The sequence below is a fragment of the Arachis ipaensis genome, chromosome B05 (assembly GCF_000816755.2).
Source record: "Arachis ipaensis cultivar K30076 chromosome B05, Araip1.1, whole genome shotgun sequence".
Taxonomy (NCBI): Eukaryota; Viridiplantae; Streptophyta; class Magnoliopsida; order Fabales; family Fabaceae; genus Arachis; species Arachis ipaensis.
This window is the reverse complement of record NC_029789.2, coordinates 2,739,765-2,764,577: the sequence shown is the minus strand read 5'-3', so window position 1 is coordinate 2,764,577 and position 24,813 is coordinate 2,739,765. Positions and strand designations below refer to the sequence as shown.

At 34.9% G+C, this 24,813-nt stretch overlaps 4 protein-coding genes across 5 annotated transcripts; all 4 read right to left on the bottom strand.

The window, feature by feature from the left end:
• On the bottom strand, positions 5,726 to 8,270 carry LOC107642467 (WAT1-related protein At3g45870). 2 transcript variants are annotated; one of them, XM_016345832.2, is made up of 7 exons: positions 7,829 to 8,267; positions 7,651 to 7,713; positions 7,442 to 7,558; positions 7,095 to 7,359; positions 6,743 to 6,898; positions 6,352 to 6,503; positions 5,726 to 6,216 (listed from the first exon to the last, which is right to left on the bottom strand). In XM_016345832.2, exons 1-7 carry the CDS (start codon positions 8,200 to 8,202, stop codon positions 6,060 to 6,062), a joined length of 1,284 nt encoding a protein of 427 aa, XP_016201318.1. In that variant the 5' UTR covers positions 8,203 to 8,267; the 3' UTR covers positions 5,726 to 6,059. The 2 variants fall into 2 exon arrangements, with proteins under 2 accessions (XP_016201318.1, XP_020978479.1); XM_021122820.1 differs by lacking the exon at positions 7,651 to 7,713 and having other exon boundaries at positions 7,829 to 8,270.
• Positions 8,679 to 9,749, bottom strand: LOC110271669 (WAT1-related protein At5g45370-like). The gene is made up of 4 exons (XM_021122695.1): positions 9,643 to 9,749; positions 9,381 to 9,431; positions 9,023 to 9,139; positions 8,679 to 8,937 (listed from the first exon to the last, which is right to left on the bottom strand). Exons 1-4 carry the CDS (start codon positions 9,747 to 9,749, stop codon positions 8,679 to 8,681), a joined length of 534 nt encoding a protein of 177 aa, XP_020978354.1.
• LOC107642471 (WAT1-related protein At3g45870) lies at positions 17,633 to 20,695 on the bottom strand. The gene is made up of 7 exons (XM_016345837.2): positions 20,370 to 20,695; positions 19,603 to 19,665; positions 19,392 to 19,508; positions 19,051 to 19,300; positions 18,414 to 18,569; positions 18,094 to 18,245; positions 17,633 to 17,965 (listed from the first exon to the last, which is right to left on the bottom strand). The coding sequence occupies exons 1-7, from the start codon at positions 20,573 to 20,575 to the stop codon at positions 17,821 to 17,823; spliced, it is 1,089 nt and encodes a 362-aa protein (XP_016201323.1). The 5' UTR covers positions 20,576 to 20,695; the 3' UTR covers positions 17,633 to 17,820.
• LOC107642470 (WAT1-related protein At4g19185) lies at positions 20,841 to 23,480 on the bottom strand. The gene is made up of 7 exons (XM_016345835.2): positions 23,111 to 23,480; positions 22,597 to 22,659; positions 22,375 to 22,491; positions 22,007 to 22,274; positions 21,615 to 21,770; positions 21,322 to 21,473; positions 20,841 to 21,178 (listed from the first exon to the last, which is right to left on the bottom strand). The coding sequence occupies exons 1-7, from the start codon at positions 23,299 to 23,301 to the stop codon at positions 21,031 to 21,033; spliced, it is 1,095 nt and encodes a 364-aa protein (XP_016201321.1). The 5' UTR covers positions 23,302 to 23,480; the 3' UTR covers positions 20,841 to 21,030.

Genomic DNA, 24,813 nt, shown 5'->3' with positions numbered 1-24,813 from the left:
AATAGTATATAGATCTCCAAACAGTATATAGGGAGTACATAAAAATACATAGACAACAAGCATAGTTGCCATTGTTAAACATGACTTGTTTTTTTAAATTTATAATTAAAAAAATCTTTGAAAAAACTATATTTATTGTCTTTGTATTTTTGAGTACTCTTATTTGGAGATCTATATACTATTTTGGAGACAATGATATGGATTAAAAAGTGAAATTTGAGTAGAGTTTGGGGGAAGGCGAACTTTATCCGGAGAAACGTTTATTTTCATTTTTACATCATTTGTTCTTCGTGTTTCTCTTACTCTTATTTTTACTTTCAATTTTGTGAAGAAAAAAAAAAAAACACAAAAAAAAGGTAATATAAAAAAGACCAGACTACTAGTGGAGTCTGCTTAGTTTAGTTTATTACCTTTTGGAGAATTATCATCTGGACTAACTATATTAAACTTTAAGAGTAAAGTATATTTTTGTCTCTAATGTTTGGAGTTGTGCCCTAACATTTAAATTAGGGTAAAAAACTAAAATAAACCATGGGGAGATACATATTACATGAATCAGATTCACCAATCAATCAATATACAAATTCATGTAGTTCGAATCACCTCGTTTCGAACTTGACTTGAATGTAATTCGAATCAAGTAACTTCGAATTACATGCAAACGTGAAACATACATAATTCGAATTGATGTAATTCGAATTACTATCGTACGTGAACTCAGCATAATTCGAATTGATGCAATTCAAATTACTATCGAATTCAACATAATTCGAATTGAACTGGTTCGAATTACTCCCAAGTGCCAAGTCCTATGTAATTCGAATGATGTTGATTCGAATTACACATTGTACAATAAGATACTAGAAAAAATACTATATAATATAAAAAAAATATACTAAAAAAAAGTATAAAACAAGATTATAACAAATTAATTTTAGTATAAAATTATCAAATATAAATTAATTTTAACTCCTATTAGTACATTGAATTAAAAATAACATATAAAAATGTATTTGTATTTATTAAATTTTAATAACATATAAAAATGTACTTGTATTTATTAAATTTTAATAACATATAAAAATTTAATGACTTTTTAAATGTTCTTTTTATAATAGGAGTATATTTTTATATACTTTAAATACTTTATAAAAAGATTATTTAATAAAGTGTGGTGTATGTTTATCATACAAAAATAAAATATTGTGCCAATATAATAACATTATAACATTTTAAATCAATTTTTTTCTAAAATTTTAGATTAAAAGCAGCATATGAAAAAATATTATTGGTATTTTAAAGCTAACTTAATTAAAAAAGATAGAACTGTATTTTTTAAGATTTTATGTATATAATTAGGCTAATTTTTTTTAATATTGATCAAAGATGTGTGTTACACTATGTTATTTAGTTTCAGGTAAGTTTTACTCTATTATAATTTTTTTTTTTTTACTTTTCAGAAGACACAAATCTAAAAAATTTTATAAAATGTCAATGATATTTTCTTTTAAATTAATTTATAAAATTTTCTATAACAACTGGACCATGATATACAACCATCAATATATGGCACCAGAGACACAGATAACAGTTCCAACAACCTTTGCCACACCTTCATACCTTAGCAAGTTCACTTTTTCTATGCTGCATGAATGAGATGAAAAATTATATGGAAAATTGCAAAAACACACAGAAATATATAGGAATGAGTGAGAGAGAAACTGACCCCATGATTAGAGAAAAGAGAAATGTAAAGACTGGAACTGTTGGCTCTAAGGCAGCAGCATATGATGGATTAGTAAAGCTTAGACCAATAACAAACAAAAGGTGGTTTCCAACTACCCTGATCAAGATCCAAGAAGCAACCAAGGATTATTCTATATTATATACACTTCTTAGTTATATAATTAATTGAATGATTAAGTGAGTAAGTGAAGAAGATCACCCAAATAATCCTAGCAAGAAGAATGACATTAGTAGACCCTTAGAAATTGGTGGTCTTCTCTGCCTATAAGTGAAAAATAGATCAGAAGAGGACACAGAAAATAAACTAAATGAACACAATTCAGTTAAAATTTGAGTTCCTAAAGTTTGAATGTGTTACATGAACCTCTGCAGATGTTGCACTCGCAGTTTTGTCAAATCGAACCGATACAAAACATAAATTATATAGCATTTTATGATGAATACATATTCTAACTAAAACAAAAGAAGATCGGTATTCATAAGGAACCTAATTAAAAAACATTAAACATGAAGCCAGAGTCTATAAAATACTAAAAAAACAAGGCTGTAGGAAACCATGTTTAAGAGATTATAGGGTTGGCTTAATTAAGCGCATCTCAGATGAGGAACTTGGAAGAGCAAAGTGCGAGGGTGAAACTAAGCTTTGATGATAGAGTTGAAAGACCCTTGTAGATGAGTGCTGAGTTAAAGGAAGAAGTCTGGGCATGCCATCAGTGGAGCTGTTAATATTAGGAAGATGTATGCTGCCATCTTTTAAGTTACATAAAACAAACTTGCCACTCGGAGAACATGTTTGAACATGTATATAGGCTGTAATGCAACGCATGGCGGGTGGTGGGGGATTGTGGTCAATGAGTTTTCTTAGTCTCATAACAAACAGCCCAATTTGGGTTCCATCAAGAGATTATCATCTGAAACCCTGCTGGGAAGGGAAATAACCTTCACAAAACTAGTATAGCTGTAAAGAAGCCAATTAAGAGTGGCAGTGCAAGACGCTCCAGATAATCCCCGGAATGAAAATCAAAATAATTATGGGGGAAATCCTGGATTGTTCTCCATAAACATTCTGGTGGTGACGGGTTCGCCTGATTTCTTTCTCACAACAGCCAACAGCTTATACTTGTCAAGAGCCAATGATGATGCGGTTTAGTGGGTTCCTGGGGAGGGTTCTCCATCACAGATCGTACGGAGAACACTCCCATTTTGGGGTATTCGCAGGCTCGGCCAAAATAGCCAATAAGTGGATCCACCGCCATTGAACGTCGAAGGTGGTCCTTGGCAAATTGGGAACTGGAAATTAGGGTTCTCCATGAACTGCAGACGCTGTTCCTTAATCGAAGGAGAGACCTCGCCGGTATCCTCAGCAGGATTTCCGCTATGAGCTCGTCCAGAAGGATAGGTGGTGGTTTTGTCGTGACACAGCGGAGCAGTTCCGGCCACCCCCCGGTGGTTGTGACAACCTTCCCCTTCCTCGGAACAGCAGCATCATCATCATCATCATCAGGAATCGGACCCCTCCTCATACGTACGAGGAAACTCCACAATACAGCAGGAATAAGAATATAATTACAAAAATTCAAATCTCAGCGGTATTGCCATTTAATTTACAAAATATCTCAGCGGTATTGTGAAATTCAAATGTTTACATAATTGTCCTTTCTAATATAATTACTAGTTCCGCTAGGACTCAATGAGATATTTGTACAATGTGTAGAATGAGCTTTTTATTTGGCCCAATATGACTTAAAAATAAAAATTACCCAAAAAATAATAAATTTAAAAACTCTTATTCAGCATCAAATTTCAAATTCTCTAATTTCAAATTTTAAATTTTAAAAAAAGATTCAGTTAGTTATTTCAAAAGAATAATCATCTGAAATCATCCAATACTCTCTTCTTTTTCAACCGGCGGTCACCCCACCTTCATCAATAATCATCCCATTCCACCGTTAGCTTGCTACACGCCATTCACCCTTAATAAAAATAACCATCCACTGAAGGATAAAAATAAGCATCCACATACTTAATGAATTGAACATCTAACATATTTTAATTATATATAACTAAACTTAATCCAATAAAAATAATCATCTACATAAAAATAAAATAACCATCGGCATACCTACTAAATTGACGAAGAAGATAAATAAACAAAAAACTATTATTGTGGTGAAACATAATTTTGAAGGACTATTGTGAAGTATATGGCTCAAATATGAAAGAAGCTAACCATGCTTGGACCTGAAAAAGAAGAAGAGCATGGTGGTATCATAGGTGAGAAGAGGCTTGAAAGAATGGGAGAAGCGAAGCCGGTTCGGAAGAGAGGCACGAAAATAGCGGCAGCAACGTTAGGTTGAGCGTTGGAGGGCGATCGGCGGAGGTGAGGACGGTGTCGGTAGGAGGATGCGGTCGTCTCGGTATGGCCGGCGAGAAATTTAGTGACGCGAGGTGAGAACCGAAGAAGATGACGGTGAGTTTTGGACGTGTATTAGAAGTTACGATAAGATTAGAAATAACTGTAAATAATATGAATGAATTTAAATACTAATCTTAATTTTTAAATTTTTAAATTTAAAATTAAATAATTAATTAATGATCTAATTTTTAATTTTAATTTTACTTTTTTTTTTTAATTCATTGTACATATTGTACACAATTAATATTGATTCTCAATACTTTCTCTATAATTACTAAAATTCAAATGTTTACATAATTGTCCTTTTTGATTTTGTATATAACATAAGTGCCCTTTTCTGAGAAAAAGAAAAAACACTTCTGTTGAATTTAAAAAGGGAAATGTTAGTGTACAAAGCAAGTGGAGAATTGTCCTTTCTGATTTTGTATATAACATAATATAGGAAAATTTTCAAATATGCTGTCATACCAGTATTTTAGTGATTTTTAACCGTTGATCTTAATTATAAAAATATATATAATATATATAATTAAGATCAACGATTAAAAATCACTGATATACCGGTATAACGGTACACTTGAAAATTTTCTCATAATATATGGGTTAAAAAGTGAGTCTGACAATGCTCTTTCATTAGGTTATTTAACTTATAACACCCCAACATTCAGTAGAAAATGTGTATGTATAGCAGTATAGATTTAGTAGAGTAGAAGTATATGTTTATCTTTTCTTATTTTTGTGTACTTGTTGAATGTTTATAGGAGTGGTTTGTATAACATCATCTTTATCTTTTAAGTGTTATCTCATAAATATTCATTTTCATTAACATAATTCAGATGTGTCAAAAATTGAAGTATATATAGAGATCAATACATGAATTTGCAGTAACTAATATGATTGCAATATTTTCTGTTATCTGTCTTGAACAACAAACATAGTAGCCAATAACTTGGCAAAAAGGGAACACTGATTATACTAATTTGTTTTAGTTTTCTTCTTGTTTTCTTTGTCTACCAAGAAAAACAAAGAATAAGTAGCTCAAACACACAAGATTCATAAGGAATAACTTGAGCAGAATCTTCCTGCTTTTCTCTGAAACCCAAACATAAAATACAAGAGATTAATAAGAAACTTTGAAATAAAATATAACTTTAGAATGTCACTTCTGGATGCCATAAAACAAAATGTATCAATAACTGGAAGCAATATATAGGAGTTATATAGTACAACCATGCATATTTGGCCCCAAAATCTTGTTGCACCATGTTTTGAGTACATAACCAAGTGCAGAAGCAATAATTCCCTATGGAAAGAAAAATGCAAGAAATCTTTTGTCATAAACTACATGTTGAAAACACAACAAAAATATGTTACTCCCTCCATTTATAACTCATTTTAACATTTTCTTTTTGCTACATTTATAAATCAATATATTTGGATTCAATTGCAGATACTGAAAATTATAGTGACTCATAGCATAAAGAACAGCAAGTATTTTAACAATGTCAAAGTCCTGTCTGTTATTCCATTTTTCATGAAAATTGTACTCAAATGTCAAAGAAGTCATATGAAACATAAATTTCTCACTTAAAATGATGTAAAAATTGGTCTCTCTAGAGTTGGTCCTAAAACAACATAGGATAGCATGGGACAAAGCCTTTCACATTATGTAAACTCCGGAAAATGACCTATCCACACGAGGTTCCGAAAAAGCTCACTCAAATAGTATAAAGTAGGCGGCCTAACCTGATGCAAGCATAAGCAGCTAACATAAACATTTTTAAATTCACAGGAACCAAATATGGAACAGAACACTTTTGATGCACACTAATATACAATATTATACAATTCAGTTCAGTTCAGTTCAGTTCCTTAACCCAATGACTTGAGGGATGCACTAATCTTGAGCCTTCTGACACACTGTCTTTTCTTGAAGAAGTGGATCAGACACACAAGATTCAAAAGCAATAACTCCAGCATTTGCCTGGTTTTCTTTGTAAGATCCCCAAGTAACAATATATAGGCCAGCAATGATAAAAGTTCCTCCAAGTATACTGTTGTCATTCAAAAAAAAAAAAAAAAAAAAGAATAAAAGAAATAAAAAATAATTCCAAATTCCAAAATGCCACTTTTAGATGCCACAGAACTAAAATGAATCAGTAACTTGAACCAATATGAGCAATACATACCTTCCCAAGTAAAGAGGAGTACCAAGGAAAATTAGAGATAGGGAAGTAGAACATGCAGGTTGAAGGGAGCTAAAAAGGGCAATCATAATTGGCCCCAAAATCTTGTTGCACCATGTTATCAGTCCATAAGCAAGGGCAGATGCAACAATTCCCTAAGGAAAAAAAAAAAGATTAGAACATATTTGTCAAAACTACTTGTTGAAAACATAAAAAGCATATATTACTTACTCCTCTCTGTCATTAACCCCATTTTAACTCTGTCTATTGTTGCATTCATGACCAATATGTTTGAACCCAATTTGTATTTAAATACATTGAAACAACTTGAATAGTTCTGAAAATGGTAACAACAAATAAGTGTTGAGAGTTGCTAAAAATGTTAGAGACTCACAGCATAAAGAACAGCAAGTATTTCCGACGGCATCAAAATCCAGTCTGTTATCTCATTAGACATAAACATTGATATTATCACCATCAATCCAGCTCCAAAAAAGTATGAATATGCTGTGAGAGATATATTTGTGGGGTACTTTTTCAGTAAGTGTGCCTGAAAATATAGTTCATAGTAAGATATTAAAAATATCAACAACTTTGCATATAACCTGTCATCAAATAATGAATATAAGTTTATAAATTTTATAAGTCCTCAAAAGGGAAGCAGATATTTTATTAATTAGAATCATAGTCCAAGGAAAAACTCTTGAGAGAACCTAGTATAGTTGACACAAATTAAGGATAGATACCTGAATGGCCAGATAAGCAGCCATGGACAAGCAGTGCCCTATTATGCATATAACCCCAAGACTGAATTGATCTAATCCTATAAACTTCAACCCATCAATTAACATTCCAGATGCATTTTGTGATACATGTTGCAGTCCTGTTTCTGAATTTCCTATAACAACTGGACCATGATATACAACCATCAATATGGCACCAGAGACACAGATAACAGTTCCAACAACCTTTGCCACACCTTCATACCTTAACAAGTTCACTTTTTCTATGCTGCATGAATAAGTTGAAAAATTATATGGAAAATTGCAAAAACACACAGAAATATATAGGAATGAGTGAGAGAGAAACTGACCCCATGATTAGAGAAAAGAGAAATGTAAAGACTGGAACTGTTGGCTCTAAGGCAGAAGCATATGATGGATTAGTATAGCTTAGACCAATAACAAACAAAAGGTGGTTGCCAACTACCCTGATCAAGATTCAAGAGGCAACCAAGGATTATTCTATATTATATATACTTCTTAGTTATATAAATTGAAATAATTAAGTGTAGAAGCTCACCCAAATAATCCAACAAAGAAGAATGAGATTAGTAGACCCTTAGTAATTGGTGGTCTTCTCTGCCTACAAGTGAAAAATAGATCAAAAGAGGAAACAATAAAATGAATATAATTCAGAATTTGAGTTTCTAAAGTTTGAATGTGTTAGAGGATTATAGAAGATATGATATGGTGCATACTTTTCATGGAAATAGGCAAGAGGAGCAAGGATAGAAAGGGCAATGAGATCTCTGTAGGCACAGTAAACTATTTGGTTGACACCATCATTGAGTACCACTTTGGTTATCACATGGTAACCACCATGGATCATGGGCACTATTAACATCCCTAACTGTGCCTTCCATGTCTCACCTCCACCACCACCCCCCACCACTGATGACCCTAAACCATTCTCTGCCATCAACTCTAACTGCCCAAGTGATAAATTCTTGAAAGAGTAAAGAAAGTTTTCAGCTTTTAGCTCAGTGCTAATACTATTACAATTATTAGATTTTTGGTCTTTGATCAAACTGTTGTTCTTCTTGGTAATTATTGGTGGTTGACTCTGAAGCATCAAGAGACAATCATAATTGATAAGATAATATAGTTAATTGAAGAACTTGTGGACATGGCTTTCTCTGGGTTGTGTCACTTTGTCCTTTCCTTACTTTATTATTTCCATGCAGTGTTGTAAGAAGGTGTCTATAACTTTATATAACATCACCTTTTATTTTTCTGATAGGTGTTGCCTCTTAAATATTCAATTTCAGTAACATAGTTGGCCCACAATTGGCATAAATAAAAAATTGAATAATATAAAGTAAGAGAGATGATGTGAAACATATATAGCAGAAATGAAATTGCAGAATTAAGCTCCTTAGCAGTAATGGGCTTTTTATGAATAAGCGGCTCAAGAACACAAGATTCACATGGAATGGAATAATTTGAGCATGAGTAGCTAATATAAACATTTAAAATTGACAGAAACCAAATATGGAAGAGAACAGTTTTGATGCACACCAATATTCAAATGGATATATAACACAAAAATTAAGGATAAATACCTGAATGGCTAGATAAGCACCCAGGCACATGCAGTGCCCTAGTAAACACATAACCCCAAGACTGAATTGAAGTAATCCTATATAATCCAGATGCATTTTCTGATACATTCTCCAATCCTGCTTCTGAATTTCCTATAACAACTGGACCATGATACAACACCATCGATATGGCACCCGAGACACAGACAATAGTTCCTCCAACCTTGGCCACACCTTCATACCTTAACAAGTTCACTTTTTCTATGCTGCATGAATAAGTTAAGATATGTCATTAAACCATAAAATTTATATGCAGAAATATATAGGAATCAATGATACAGAAAAACTGACCCCATGATTGCAGAAAACAGAAATGTAAAGACCGGAACGGTTGGCTCTAAGGCAGAAGAATATGTCGGATTAGTAAGGCCGAGACCAATAAGAAATAGAAGCAGGTTGCCAAGTACCCTGATCAAAATTCAAGAAGCAAAGCAAACAAGGATTATTCTATATATATATAATATGCATGCATATATAACTGAAATAATTGAGTGAGTAAATGAAGAAGGTCACCCAAATAATCCAAGCAAGAAGAATGAGACTAGTAGGCCCTTAGTAATGGGGGGTCTTGTATGCCTATAAGTGATGAAAAGTAAATCATAAGAAAACACAATAAATTAATATAATTAGGATCAAGTATCAACATTACTTGTCATGGAAGTAAGCAAGCGGAGCAAGGACAGAAAGGCCAATGAGAACTCTGTAGACACAGAACACTATTTGGTTCACACCATCATTTAGTGCTACTTTGGCGATGACAGACCAAGTTGTTGGTTCCTACTTCCTAGTGGTTGTTAACTTTGAAGCATCAATAACCAATAATAATTGATAAATAATGATAAGAGAAAATACTCAGAGTGGTCCCTGAACTTGCACTCGATACTCAAAGTGGTCCTTAACCTTGCACTGGCCTCAATATTATCCCCGAATTTGACACAAGTGTTTCACGGCCGTCCCTGGAGCATTTTCCAGTGACGGAAAGATGACTTGGACTTACGGATGCCACGCTGGAAGCCATGCTGGACTTCCAAAACGACGTCGTTTTGTAATTTGGCGCCCAAATTGCATTGAAACGTCGTCGGTTAGTGTTTGGAGAAGGGATGTAACATGCAGGGCATACTTCTCTCTCAAGCCAACACAGTCTCTTCATCTTCTCCTTATTTTCTTCAATGGCGCCAGTTTGAGAGGGATTTTCGCTGGCCTTGTCTCTCAACAAAATCAAGCATATTGTGATTATCCCGTCTCTGTTGCACACGTAGTGGTCTGACGGGAAGCACTTTGATTGTTAGAGGTAAGCAAAATAGAAAGGATAAACATAATAGCTACCATCTACTGCTCTGTTTTTGTTGATCATGACTTTTTGTACATTATTAAGTTGTTATACATTCATTCGCTCTGCCTTTTGTTATATGGTTTTTCTGAAAATTTTTGTTAGGGTTTTCTGCGTACGTTGATTTTGCATTTTTTTTGTTATTGTTTTTTGCTTCATTGATGGTATCTATGGTTGTAATGTGCTGAAAATAGAAGAATGCAGGTTGTTTATGTATGCTGTTTATTTGTGTTCATGGAGGGTTAGGGACTTGTGTTATTGTGCTTTCCTGGGTGATGGCTATCTTGATGATCAGTTGTTATTTTTTTTTCATATGGGTCTCATAACTATTGTGTGTCACCATGGGGGATCCTTTGTGAGGAGTGAAGAGGGTGTTGTGTCATACACCAGGGACCATATTTCAGAGATTCCGAAGGTTGATCCTGATAGGCTAGATGTCTTTTTCATCAAGAATTACTACAAAGAACTTGGGTATGATAAGGCAGAACATTGTTGGTGGCTGGTTCCAAAGAGACCCTTAGAGACTGGCCTAAGGGAACTTAATTCTGATGCTGAGCTGCTAGAGATGTGCTTTCTTGCTGAAAACAACAATGGAGAGGTGCATGTGTACTACGAACATGGGGTATCTCTTCCAATGTATTTGGAAGAACCACCATTCAGAAAGGACAAGGAGGAGGTGGTGGTTGAACTCCCTACCCAACCAGTTTTGCTGAGAACAGGAGCAAGCTCCAAGGCCATTCCTCCATACCCAGTTCCAACCCCATGTATCAACCGTCCGAGTACTAGCAAACCCACCCAGGAGGCAACCTCTACAAAAACTACCCCTGTCCCACCCATGGACCATACTGAAGTACCAGCTGCAACCACCAAATCAACTCCAACCCTCAAATCCACCATTCCGACCCCAATTTCTATGGCTGCTACCCCCCCTGCACCACCCAACCAAAACATGGGTCATACTCAAGAACAAGCTGCAACCACAAAATCAACACCAATTCCCAAAAGTACTCCAACAGTGGTGCCTAAGCCAAAACAGGGTAAGATTTTCCAACCAAAAGTGCCCTCAAAGAATGGGACAGAGAAGAAACAAGCTGCTTTGAAAGAAACTGGAAAGAAAGGCAAAGAAAGAACAACACTGAATAGGAGATATATAACCAGGGGTCTAGCCAAAGGTCATGTGGGGAGGCAAACAACTAAGGGTAAGGGAAAGCTGGGTGATACGGTTGTGTTATCAGAATCAGACTGTTCGGACAGTTATGAAAGTGCGGAGGATAGTGCTTACAAGCCCGGAGCTGAAGAAAGTTCGAGTGATGAAGAGGTCACCAATACAATACTGCAAGGTAAAAGGAAAGAGGTAAATAGGAAGCACCTTAAAAAAGTTAAGGAGAGTAATTTGTGGAAGGAGATACTAGAACCTGATGATGGATTAGTACCTGAGGATGATTTCGGTGAAGATGATGAGTTCTTTTTTGGACAACCGGGAGGCCAGAGTCCTGATATTGGGGCTTATGATGCTCATGATGAATATCATGATGAGTCAGACGGGGCAGATTCTTGGCATTCCGAAGAAATGAGGACACCCCCCAACTCAGAGGATGAATTTGATGAAGTTCAGAATGACGACGCATTTCCTATTTTCAGAGAAGGAACAAGGTTTGGGGAAATCCGATTAGAGGTTGGGATGAAATTCAACACGAAGATTGATTTTAAGGAGGATATTTACTAGTTATTGCTTTCATGATTCTGATTCCAATACCACTGGTTTCTTTCAGACATTGTTTCTGTCATGTTTTGCTTTCATGACTCTGTTTCAATATGCTTGTATTAATATAATGGGATAGTAGTATAACTTACTATATAGCCGGGACTAGTTTACTGTCACTTATGTATGTGTAGGGACTAGTTTACTGTCACTTATGTATGTGTAGGGACTAAGTTTATGTCACTTATATAAGTTGAGGGACCAAATTGAGTCTCGATATTATAAGTTAATAATTTCTATTGTGGTTTCCTGCAGGGACTAATCACAGCTGTCCAGGAGGTCTTCCCTGGTGTCCACCACAGATTTTGTGTTTGGCACCTGTGGAGAAACTTTAACAAGCAGTGGAAAGACAACGAACTCAGAGGATTACTGTGGGAGTGTGCAAGATCTACCACTCAAGAGGGATTCGTTGAGGGGATGATGAAAATTCAGAGAGCTAAGAAGGAAGCCTGGGAGTACCTTGCCAAATGGCGAAGAGATGCATGGAGTCGGGCCTTCTTCCCTACCCAACCAAAATGCGACAACATATGTAACAATGCTTGCGAAGTATTCAATGCAAGAATCAAGGAAGCAAGGGCTAAACCAATTATCACACTACTCGAGGAGGTTAGAATGTATATCATGAGGACAATAGCCCGAAACAAAATGAAATTCAAGAACCATGTTGGGTTACTACCCCCTGTTCAACGTAGCCGCTTGGAAAAGATCAGGAATGCTTTAAAGAATTGGCTGCCAATGTGGTCCGGAGATGCGGACTATGAACAATTCGAGGTACACGGGTGGCCGACAAACATGGTAGTGGACTTGGGAAAGGCAATATGCACGTGTGGACTTTGGCAACTGAGTGGTATTACTTTAATTGTCATTACCCTTCCAATAATTATTCTGATATTGTAATTGTTTTTCTTAATTTATTGTGGATTGTATACTGGAATTGGAGTTGATTACTTAGTAACTTGGATGCATATAATTGATTTGAAACAGGGATGCCCTGTGTCCATGCTTGTGCTGCAATGGCTAGGGCAGGCAGGCAGCCCGAAGACTTCTGTCATAGATGGTTGACAATGGATGCATACAATGACACCTATGCATTCCATATCAATCCTATTCCTGGCCAGAAACTATGGGAGAAGTCTCTTCAGAATAGACCACAACCACCAAAATTTAGGAAGATGCCAGGAGCACCCAAGAAGAAAAGAAGAAAGGGAGTTGATGAAGGCCCGGTTGGAGACAAGAAGCAGAAGATCACCAAGATGAAGAGGGTATATAAAGAGGGTTCATGCCGTCATTGTGGTGGCAAGGGTCACGACAAGAGAAATTGTGCTAAGAAGAAGGCTGACGACGAAGCTGCAGCTGTGGCAGCTGCTGCAGCTGCTGCTGCTGCTACTGAAGCTAACACAGGAAATAATCAACAACCTCTCTCTGCTGCACCTGAAGTCCCAGATGAGGGCAATGTTACTGAGATTGAGGTTGGCATGAGTCAACCAATGGTGTCAGAAAATGAAAATGAAAATGAAGAAGCCCACCCACTAAATCAGCACCAGGCAAGGCCACCAAAGCTCCCTCAAAAAAGAAGACAACCCCCACCACCTGCAACAGCTTTGATTCCTCCAGCAGCAACCCGTGCTCCTCCTCTAACTGTTTCAAATGCTCCTCCACCAGCCGCTGTTCCAATTTCAAATACTCCACCTCCGACAAGTGCTTCTATCGATCCAATGGTTGGTGCATCAGCAGCTACAGCTTCAAGGTTGCGTAACGCCATGCGTTTTGTTCCAACTCCGGGGTTCAAACCACCAAGAAAATTCAACAAATGAACACTTTGCTAATTTTTTGTTAAGATATTTTGCTTTTAAACATTGAACTTTATGGTTTCTGATTTCCATGGTAGCTAAATACTCTATGTTGTCTTTTGATCGTGTATGTCTTTTGGATTATGGTAGTTAAATACTCTATGTTGTCTTTTGCTTGTGTCTAGTTTGACACAGACAACTTTGGAAAACAATTAACCATGTTGTTATTGTTAAATGTTTCAAATTCTATTACACTTGCTTAGCTACTTAAAATAGAATTACACAAATCAATTCATTTCTTCATCATAAGGTACAGCAACTACAACTTTTGTTTTACACAATATTCAACTGAACTTCACTGCTTCCATACTACACAAAACAACAATAACAATTACTGTAACAACAACCAATAACAAACAAAATGCTACTTTTAGAGCCTTAACTTCACACTCCAACTTTCCAAGTTTCCAAGCCAATTTCATTCTCCATTCCTCCATTTCAAAGCCATAACTACTTCTGTCACTTTCTTTTTCTTCATCAGTCAATTTGTCAGCCCACATAAAGAGACCACACCACCTCTTACCAACACTCTGCAACCACATTTCATGCCCATGGAGAAGAAATGTTACAAATTTAATAAGCAACGACGCTAGGTATATTCATTAACAAAAATCACTTACATTGTAGTTAGGACAACCATAAAATGGTCTCCCTGGATTCGCCTCTGTTCCTGACCACTTCAGGACGGGTCGGCTACCACACCCACACCTATCTGGAACTCGTTCCTGACTGCGTCTGGTGGTTCTCCTCCCATAGCTTCTCTCTGAACGTCGGTTACTGGAGCTACTTACATAGTTGCTGCCTCCACCCATCATGACCCACTCCACTCAACTCAAGCTCAACGGTGCCGGGGAAGACGAAGCAGAGCAGAGAAGAGGAAACAGTCTGGTTTCTCGTGATAAATTGGGGATTAGGGTTATAAATGATTTCAGGGACTAAATTGAGTTAAAAAAAGATAACTGCCACATCAGATAACCGTTACCTATCCAACGTGGCCCCTCTCATACACGTCAGCGCGCCGTTAAGGAATATTCCCCGGAAAATGCTCCAGGGACGGCCGTGAAACACTTGTGTCAAATTCGGGGATAATATTGAGGCCAGTGCAAGGTTAAGGACCACTTTGAGTATCGAGTGCAAGTTCAGGGACCACTCTGAGTATTTTCTCTAATGATAACGATATTGCATAGGAGTGACAACATGCACTCTACCCACGGTACCCAACCCAACCCCACCCGGTTGGGTAGGGTGCGAGTTGATCGCACTATATATATGTATATGTTATATACTTATATAAAAATATGTTTCAAGTGGATGTTGAATTAAAGACCTCTCACTAAATGCAAAAGATCCTTAACCACTAAAAAAAATTATTAATTGATAATTTAATACTTTTTTTTTACATAAAAATCAGTTCTATTTTAAATTATCGGATTTGAATCATCTAGAGTTTGAATTTCACTTTAGAGAGTAAAGTGTGATCTTCTCCCCTTGAATAATTTCTCTTTCATATTTATTATTGGTCTCACCTATGAAATCAATGGTGAGAGATCACATTTTACTCTCTAAAGTGAAATTCAAACTTTAGAGGATCCAAATCTTAAATTATCATCAAGTTATATAATAATGTTGCATCTGTTTATAACCCGCGGGTTAAGAACGGATAGAGTTAGAGTTTGGATATTTTTAACTCGCTAGTAGGGTAGGGTTAGGGTTGGCTCCAAACCTTATCCTACCCTACCCATTGCCACCCCCTAATATTGTAGTTGAATTGAAGAACTTGTAGACTTGGCTTCTCTATCGATTGTGTCATTTGATCGTTTCTGATTTTATTTCTAACATGGTTTAAAGAAGCAGACCAGGTAATGCTTTTTCATGTTTCATTGGTGTTTTTTGAAGGTTCTTGTTGATCTAGAGGATGGGGTTGAATCTATAACTTTCTTTTAAATTTGATTAATCTTGCTTCAAACCAGAAAATGTAATTTAGCTTATATTCTGTCTACGAGATAGATTATGCAGGAAACAATTTCATTTTGTCTCATAAATCGTAAAAAACAGAATCAGTACAATAGAGAAGAAGATGACACAACCATGCATCCTAGTTCAGTTGACTCATGCAATGCAACCTACATCCAGTCTCTATTGTAACAGCGGTGAAATTTTCACTATTATATCAAATATTACATACACCAATTTTCTAGGATTCAACCTAATTCTATCTGGGACAAATTAAGCTTCTACCTAAACTTGACTTAGCTAGGTAACTTCTTATACTCTCAACACACTAAGTGCTTACCCAACTTAGTAAGGGATATAATTTAGACAACAGACACAAAACAGAAATACAATCAAAAGATATCTGAAATAAATCTTGACTTTTCTCTCAGCTTTTTTTCTCAATGATTTTTTTAATGCTTCTTTTTTATACCTTTTATCACTGAATAGAAATAAAGAAAGACATAACATACAAACAGAATACTTAAAGATAAACCATGAAGGAAATGATGATTCACAGTTCAAACTTTATATGCTAAATCTAACTTTTGAACTCTCAAACGTTGTTCTTTATCTTGACGGAATGCTCCCTTTAGTGTAGGTGCAATGCTTTCAAGACTTCAAATTCTATTTGTGAGGTTTCACTCTTCTCTCTTTCGGGTTCTCTCTCCTTAAACGAAAGTGAAGATTGTTTTCTTTTTTGTATGTACTCTGTTTTTTCAGCTAGGGCTTGTTTACAAGGTCAACTTCTTGAATCTTGAGCTAGCTAAAATTTTCCTTTCTTTTTCTTCCATTAGTCTAGAAAATTAGGAATTACAAATCAGTGTTAAGCACGACAGCAGAGGGGAGAACGGCAGTAATTAGCTTTCTCAGAGAGCTTGACAAAATCAAAGCCATTAGTCTTGTGCTCCCCAAATTTCATTATCAACCATTGATTTACAGCAGAGCAAGATAATTACCAATTTCTTTAACTTAGTCGAAATAGTGATGCAGAAAGAAAGAAAAAACAGCAAGCAATTGACTTGCATGTAAATAAAAACAAATTACAGTTCATGTAATAGATTGTGCTTAACTTGCTTTTTTTTTATCTTGATTTGACATGGCTTGCTTGATTTTGCTTTTCCTTTCTTCCTCTTTGGTGTTAGAACAAAAAAGTGAAATGCTTTACCCGAAGTGAACTTAGAGAAGCTTAGGCTGCGTTTGTTTCTGATAACAGAACAAGACAAGAACACTGAGAATAGGATAGGACAAGACACTGATGGACAGAGACACAAAATTTTGTGTTCTTGTATTCTATTTGGTGATAAATTAGAACAAATTATGAAAATCTAATTTATTCTCATTTTTTTTGTTCAAAAAATTTGAGATGAAAAATATAATAATAAAAAAAATATAATTATGAAAAATTAATAAAAATAATGAAAAAAAGAATGAAAAATAAGTTGTGTCCCTTGTTAGTGTCCCCGTGTCATTCCTGTTAGGATAGACATAAAATACACTAATTCAGTGTCTTTAGACACACTGTCTCTGTCCATGTCTCCTCTGTCAAACATGATTTTGTGTCTCAGTCTCTGTAAACAAATGCAGCCTTACCGTTGCTTTCCCTTGGGCTTGATTGGCATTGGGCTGGGTTGTGGTTTTAATTTCCATTCAACAGCCTTGAGATCACTTTGCTTTTGCATTTGGACTGCACACTTAACATGGGCCTGCATCACTAAGCCATTTCATCAAATCCCAATTAGACTTTTAACCCAAATAACACTATGTTTGTCAATTGTCATCAGTCATCACCAAATTATTATTATTTGTTTGCTAAACTCAACATTCTTAATTTATTACACGCCAACTTTCATTGGATGTCCATACAAGGTTGTGTCCTTATCAAAAATACCAATAGACAATTCTATTAATAACTTCCATCAATAACTACAAAAATAGAAAAATATAGAAAATGTGTATGTATAGCATAGTAGACATATATGTTTATTCTATTCAATTTCATTAACATAGTTTTGCCCACAATTGGCATAAGTAAAGAATAATATAGAGTAAGAGATATGATGTGAAACATATAAGCAGAAATGAAACTGCATAATTAAGTTCCTAAGCTAATAATTTAAGGGAAGCATTAGAGGACTATGAAGTAATGATCCTTTTAACACACAGTCTTTTCATGAATAAGTGGCTCAGAAACACAAGATTCACAAGGAAGATTTTCAGCAGCATCTGCCTGCTTTTCTTTGTAAGATCCCCAAGTAACAATATATAGGCCAACAATGATAAAAGTTCCTCCCAGGATGCTGTTGTCATGCACCAAAACATAAAATAAAATTAAAAAAAAAAATAAAGATTAGTGAGAAACTTTAAAGTAAAATATAATTTCAGAATGCATGCATCAATAACTGGAAGCAATACATAGCAGCAATACCTTCCCAAGTAAACAGGACTTCCAAGGAAAATTAGGGACAGCAGGGTAGCGAATGCAGGTTGAAGGGAGTTATATAAGGAAACCATAGTTGGCCCCAAAATCTTGTTGCACCATGTTATGAGTCCATAACCAAGAGCAGATGCAATAATTCCCTAAAGGGTGAAAAAAAAAAAAGAAATAATTTGTCATAAACTATATGTTGAAAAACCAGAAAAATCTATTACTCCCTCCATTATAAGTCATTTTAACTTTTTTTGTTTCATCTGTAAATCCGTATATTCGGATGCAATGTTAGAGACTTAAAATTTTTAGTGACTCACAGCATAAAGAACAGCAAGTATTTCTGACTGTGTCAAAGTCCAGTCAGTTATCCCGTCCGTCATGAAAATCGATACTATCACCATTAATACAGTTCCAAAGAAGTAGGAATATGCTGTGAGGGACAGGTTTGTGGGGTACTTTTTCAACAATTTTGCCTGAAAATATAAGTCATAGAAATAAATTAGAAGTGACAACTACTTTCCATGTAGCAGAACCTACCACCAAATATTGAAGTGTGTAAGTTAATGAATTTGATAAGTCCTCAAACTAGAAGCAGATAATTTGATAAGTCCTCAAGATAATGAATCCTATTATCAGTGACATAAAAGACTTGTTTGAATTTGAATACTATACCTATCCAAAGTTCTCAGTTTTTTTTCATCTGAATCATAAGAGATGTGATAAGAACTTGGAGTGCTGATACATGACAAAGCATTACAAAGTTGCATTCTCAATAACTTGGACATGTAAGAGTTTGGCTCATGGTGGTGGTGGCTAATACTGGCAATGTCAGATTACATTAATTTTTCGATGTATCAAAAACGTTAACACAACATTGATTGCTGATCACTGATTATTACCTTTTACCTTAATGCTATAAATATATTTAACACTACATAACAAAAGGATACAAACCTGAATTGATAGATAACCTGCCATGCACATGCAATTCCCTATTAAGCAGATAACCCCAAGACGGAATTGGTCGAATCCTACATCCTTCAACCCAGATGGATTCTGTGATACATGTTCCATTCCTGTTTCTGGATTTCCTATAACAACTGGACCGGGATACAACACCATTGATATGGCTCCAGAGACACAGATAATAGTTCCTCCAACCTTTGCCACACCTTCATATCTTAGCAAGTTCACTTTCTCTGTGCTGCATCAATAAGTTAAGGTATCTAAAATATAAAAATAATATGCCAACACATAGAAATAGGAATCCATAAGAGTGAAAATGTGAAATTGACCCCATGATTGCAGAAAACATAAATGTTAAGACTGGAATGGCTGGCTGAGCGGCAGCTGCATATGTTGGATTGGTCAAGTTTAGACCAATAAGAAACAGAAGCTGGTTGCCAAATATCCTGATCAAGATTCAAGAAGCAAGAATTCTTTACGTATTAATATAACAAAAGTTATTAATTATATAAACTGAAATGAGTAAATGAAGAAGCTCACCCAAGTAATCCAAGCAAGAAGAATGACATGAGTAGGTGCTTAGTAACGGGCGGTCGCGTCTGCCTATAGACAACATGGTAAGGTGAGGATACCACATATTACAAATGAAGTGAAGATAAAGTTTGAGCTCTAAAGTTTGAAAATGTGTAGGACTATTAAATTTGCAAAGAAAGCAAGTATTGTACATTTCTAGTATAGTACACTTTTTAGATTATTACTCTTGTTTCTCAGTTCCTGTTATCTCATTATTTCTTATTTTTCATCCCAAGACAGTTACCAATTACAACTATATCTACAACTAACACAGCTCCTGCTACTATTCACAATCGAAAGGCCTAATCTACCAAATGAAGTCAATGATAAGAGTAAAGAAAAATGCTGAAACCACAAAGTTGCAACACTGGCCCAGTTACAAATTGTAACAATCAGCAGCAGCAGAACCCTTTGTCCTTTATCCCTTAAATATTTCCTTCTATCCTCCAACTTTGTAGAAATATTTTCTGTTAAGACGTGTGCAGAAATAGGATTATGTATGGATTTTGTAGATTTTTTTAACAAGAAGATGTTGATATATAACAGCTTTTTGTAATCATTGAAAATAAGAATACACACTCTTTATTATTTCATTAGTCTTATCTTTTTCTTTAAACAGTCATATATAGTGTTAAGTCATCAATAAGAAGGAAAGCATATAGTTAGTTAGCTCTTTTTAATATAACTAATGGTTGAAACAAGTGGGATAAATAAGAGCATAGATAGTCACATACCTCTCTAGGAAATAAGCAAAAGGAGAAAGGACAAAAAAGCCAATGAGAACTCTGTAGACACAGAAGACTAGTTGGTTGACTCCATCATTGAGTGCAACTTTTGTGATGACAGGGTATGCTCCATAGATTAGGGGCACCATTGACATGGTCAACTGTGCCTTCCATGTCTCACCACCCCTCACTGATCCTGAAGCACCATTTTCCATATCACACCACTGTAATTTCCACAGAATCAATCACACACACAAAACGGGGAAAGTGGTTGTCAAGAAGGAAGGGAAGTTTTTGTCTTTTAGGCTTTTAGCTCAGTGGGTGCTACTAGATCTTGGTGTTTGATTAAGCTAGTATTGTCTTCTATCAGCAATTAAATATTATTTTTTAACTTGTCTCAATCAGCATAGTTGGCTAGCACAGGTTAGTTAGTGATAACTCTAGTTAGTTTGTAAGTAACTCAGGTTAGTTTTGTGTTGATTTAATATGACATTTCACATAGATAAAATCAAATATACAGAAATTAATTTCAATACACAATAAAAATCAATGTGCTGCTATCCAATTCTATTACAATCACAGCATAATCAAATACACAAAAATTGCATAATTCAATTCCTTAAGCCAAAGACTTATGAGAAACATTGAAGGGTCCCGGAGTAACAGACTTCTAAAATGTTGGCTGTTTCTGAATCAGTGGCTCTGAAACACAAAATTCATAGGGAATAACTCCATCATTCGCTTCTGTCTGTCTTTCTCTGTATGATCCCCAAGTAACAATGTATAGGCCAGCGATGATAAATGTTCCTCCCAAGATACTGTTGTCATGCACCAAAAAATAAGACTGATAAGAAACTTTCAAAATAATAAGATATAATTTGAGGATGCCACTTCTAGATGCCATAGCTCATAGAACAAAATGCATCAGTAAGTGGAAGCTATTAGGACTTAGGAGCAATACCTTCCCAAGTAGACAGCACTTCCAAGAAAAATTAGGGAAAGGATAGTAGCACATGCAGGTTGAAGGGAGATATATAGGGAAACCATGGTTGGTCCCAAGATCTTACTGCTCCATGTAATAAGTGCATAACCAAGGGCAGATGCAATAACTCCCTGGAATAAAGAAAACGGGGAAAATATTAGCTTCATAAACATGGCTTATGGATGTAAATGGACCAGAAGATGATCAGCATTAAGCAATAACACACAAGGGCTCATGAGGATGGAGATTGATTTAAAGATTCAGACACTCACAGAATAAATAACAGCAAGAATTTCGGACCCTGTTAGAGTCCAGTCAGTAATCCCATTAGTCATAAACATTGATACTATCACCATCAATACAGCTCCAAAGAAGTAGGAATATGCTGTGAGAGATATATTTGTGGGGTACTTTCTCAATAGCGGTGCCTGAAAAGAGATCGAAACAAATTGGTTCAAACTGGAAGCAAGGAAATGAATATACTTCCTCCACTCAAATAAATGTCTCTTTTGACAAATTAGTACATCTAAAATCATGTAGCAGATATAGTTATATCTAGATAAAACAATCTTTTGATGTATTGATTTGTCCCGGGCGACATTTAATTTGAAACGGATGGAGTGATTAAAAGTCATTTAATGGATACAAAAAAAGGATTAGATACCTGAATGGCTAGATAAGCACCCATGCACATGCAGTTACCTATTAAGCACATAACACCAAGACTGAATTGATCAAATCCTATATGTTGCAAACCATCAATTAACCATCCAGATGGCTCAGTTTGAGATGCATTTTTCATTACTATTTCTTCATTTCCTATCACAACTGGACCGCGATAGAACACCATCAACAAGGCACCAAAGACACAGATAATAGTCCCTCCAACCTTTGCCCACCCTTCATATCTTAGCAAGTTCACTTTTTCTACCCTGCATAAATAAGTTAAGGCATGCTTTACTGTGTTTCAAACATTATATTATATGAAAACTCAGAATTAGAAATAAAAAAGAGTGAAAGTGAGAAGCTGACCCCATTATTGCAGAAAACAGAAATGTAAAGACCGGAATGGCTGGCTGTGTGGCAGCAGCATATGTTGCATTGGTATACTTTAGACCAATAAGAAACAGAAGCTGGTTGGCAAATATCCTGAACAATATTCAAGAACCAAACATTATTTATGTATTAATAAAACACTATAGTTCTTACATTACAGAGAAATTAGGAAATAAGTGAGTATATGAAGAAGCTCACCCAAGTGATCCAAGCAAGAAGAATGACAATAATAGCTTCTTAGTAATGGGTGGTCGCATATGCCTATAGACAAACAACATGGTAAGATAAGGATATCAAACATTATGATAAATTGAAAAAATACCATCATACTAAAGGGACAAAATAGTATAGACTATACTTAAAGTTTCACTTCTAAACTCTGGATGTTAAGGACTGTCAACTTAAATGTGCAAAGAAATTACATTTCCAGAACCATTAGCAACATCAATCACACACAAACATAGTACATATATAGAATTAGGTTCTTTATGATAATTATTATTAAATACCTCAAATCAATGTCCAAAAAAAGTAAGCACATTTGATTTCAGTTAAATGGAAAGCATGTTCTATATTAACAAACAAACAAACAAAAAAGATTTTTTTTTTTTTTTTAAAAAGAAGGAATCCGTACAACTATGATAGCCATGACTCCAATAATTGAACCTATCTATCTACAAGTAATGGAGAAAGTGAAGAGAAATACACATACTTTTCATGGAAATAAGCAACAGGAGCAAGAACAGAAAGGGCAATGAGATCCCTGAAGACACAGAAGACAAGCTGGTTGACACCATCATTGAGTGCCACTTTGGTGACAACATTGTAACCTCCATAGATTAGGGGTGCCATTAACATGGCCAACTGTGTCTTCCATATAATTGATCCTGAACCAGTTGCCATCTCACAAACACTTGAACTGCAAAATGGGGTTGCTAGAAATGAAAGAAAGTTTTCAACTTTAACTTCGGTGCTACTTGTCTTGGTTCTGGTATCTTTTGAATCTAATTTTGCATTCAAGCAATGCTGATGTTGACTTCAACATTTTGAAGACAAGGCTGCTCCCTAGTTGTCCGGACACTTGCACAAGTTGCTATCATGACAATCACTAAATACACGTGTTTTTTTATTACAATAAAAAAACATGGATTTAGTTTTAGTTTACTCTCAAATTAAAATCGTTTAAGCGACAAACTGTTGAATAGATTTTCGATTCGCGACGAATTAGTATTTGGTTTTTAGACTAGGAAATATCTAGACATAAATTTAGTTAGTTATATGATGTCAATAAAAATAATTAGTTTATGTAAACGATTGTGTAGAATAATAATTATAGCAGGAAAAAATGATGAATACATTTTTAAAAAATATTAATTTGACAAAAATAATTAAATATGAGATATATATTTTTAAAATTTTGATGGATTAAATTTGGATATCATTTTTTAAAGTGCTGGCTACAAAACACAAAAATTGTTGGCTCGGTAGACTTTTTCATTGAGAGGAATGTTAGGGCCAGCAATTTTAGTTTAGTGTTTTGTAAATCACAAAAATTGTTGGCCTCTAACATTCCTCTTTTTTTTAACCATACTTAGAAGAATGTGAGATTTCTATTCGTAAAATTAGGTGACATTTATTAAGTAAATCTTTCTACAACTTTATTTTTACATTAATAATTACAAATTTGAAAAAGAAAATGGAAAAAAGATGAATTTTATCCCCATTTTTATACATCTTTAAAATAATTATTTAAATATTTCTGTAAAAAATTGAACCAAATACACAAACTTCTTGTCAGTACAAAAAATAGTTTGTGTTATTTTTAATTTTTTATCAAACTAATACTATTTTTTTAAAAGTTATCAGTTACATCTTGAAATTATTTTTTGTGTGCCAAAATTTTATGTATGCAATTTTGGTAATTTGGTTCTTCTTCTAAATGTATGCACGTTTGTTAATCCCACAAATCACAAATGTGGTGGAGAAAGGAATCTTATTGGTTTTAGACTTTCTACTTTCTAATTACTAGGTCAATTTCAAAATTGATACTGATAAGTGATAAAGACCACAGACACATATTATAATATTTTATTTTCTGAAAATGCAGATTGGCCCAGGTACATGGTGGTGTTTGTTGAATTTTGTGATGGTCGAAGTTCCACGTGTGTGACATAATAGATATTAGTTATGGCCTTATGGGTGAATTCTATGATATTTATTTAAAGAATGCTAGGAGACTAGTAATTTTGGTGTTTTGTAATCATTAATTAGCCATTAATAGTATTTTTAATGGTGTGAGATTATATCTAATGGTAGGAGATCACTCACTTTTGTTTTGATGGTTAAATGTTGGCCAAAAAATACAAAAATTACTGGCCTCTTAGACTTTTTCTATTTTTTATTGTGATATTTAAA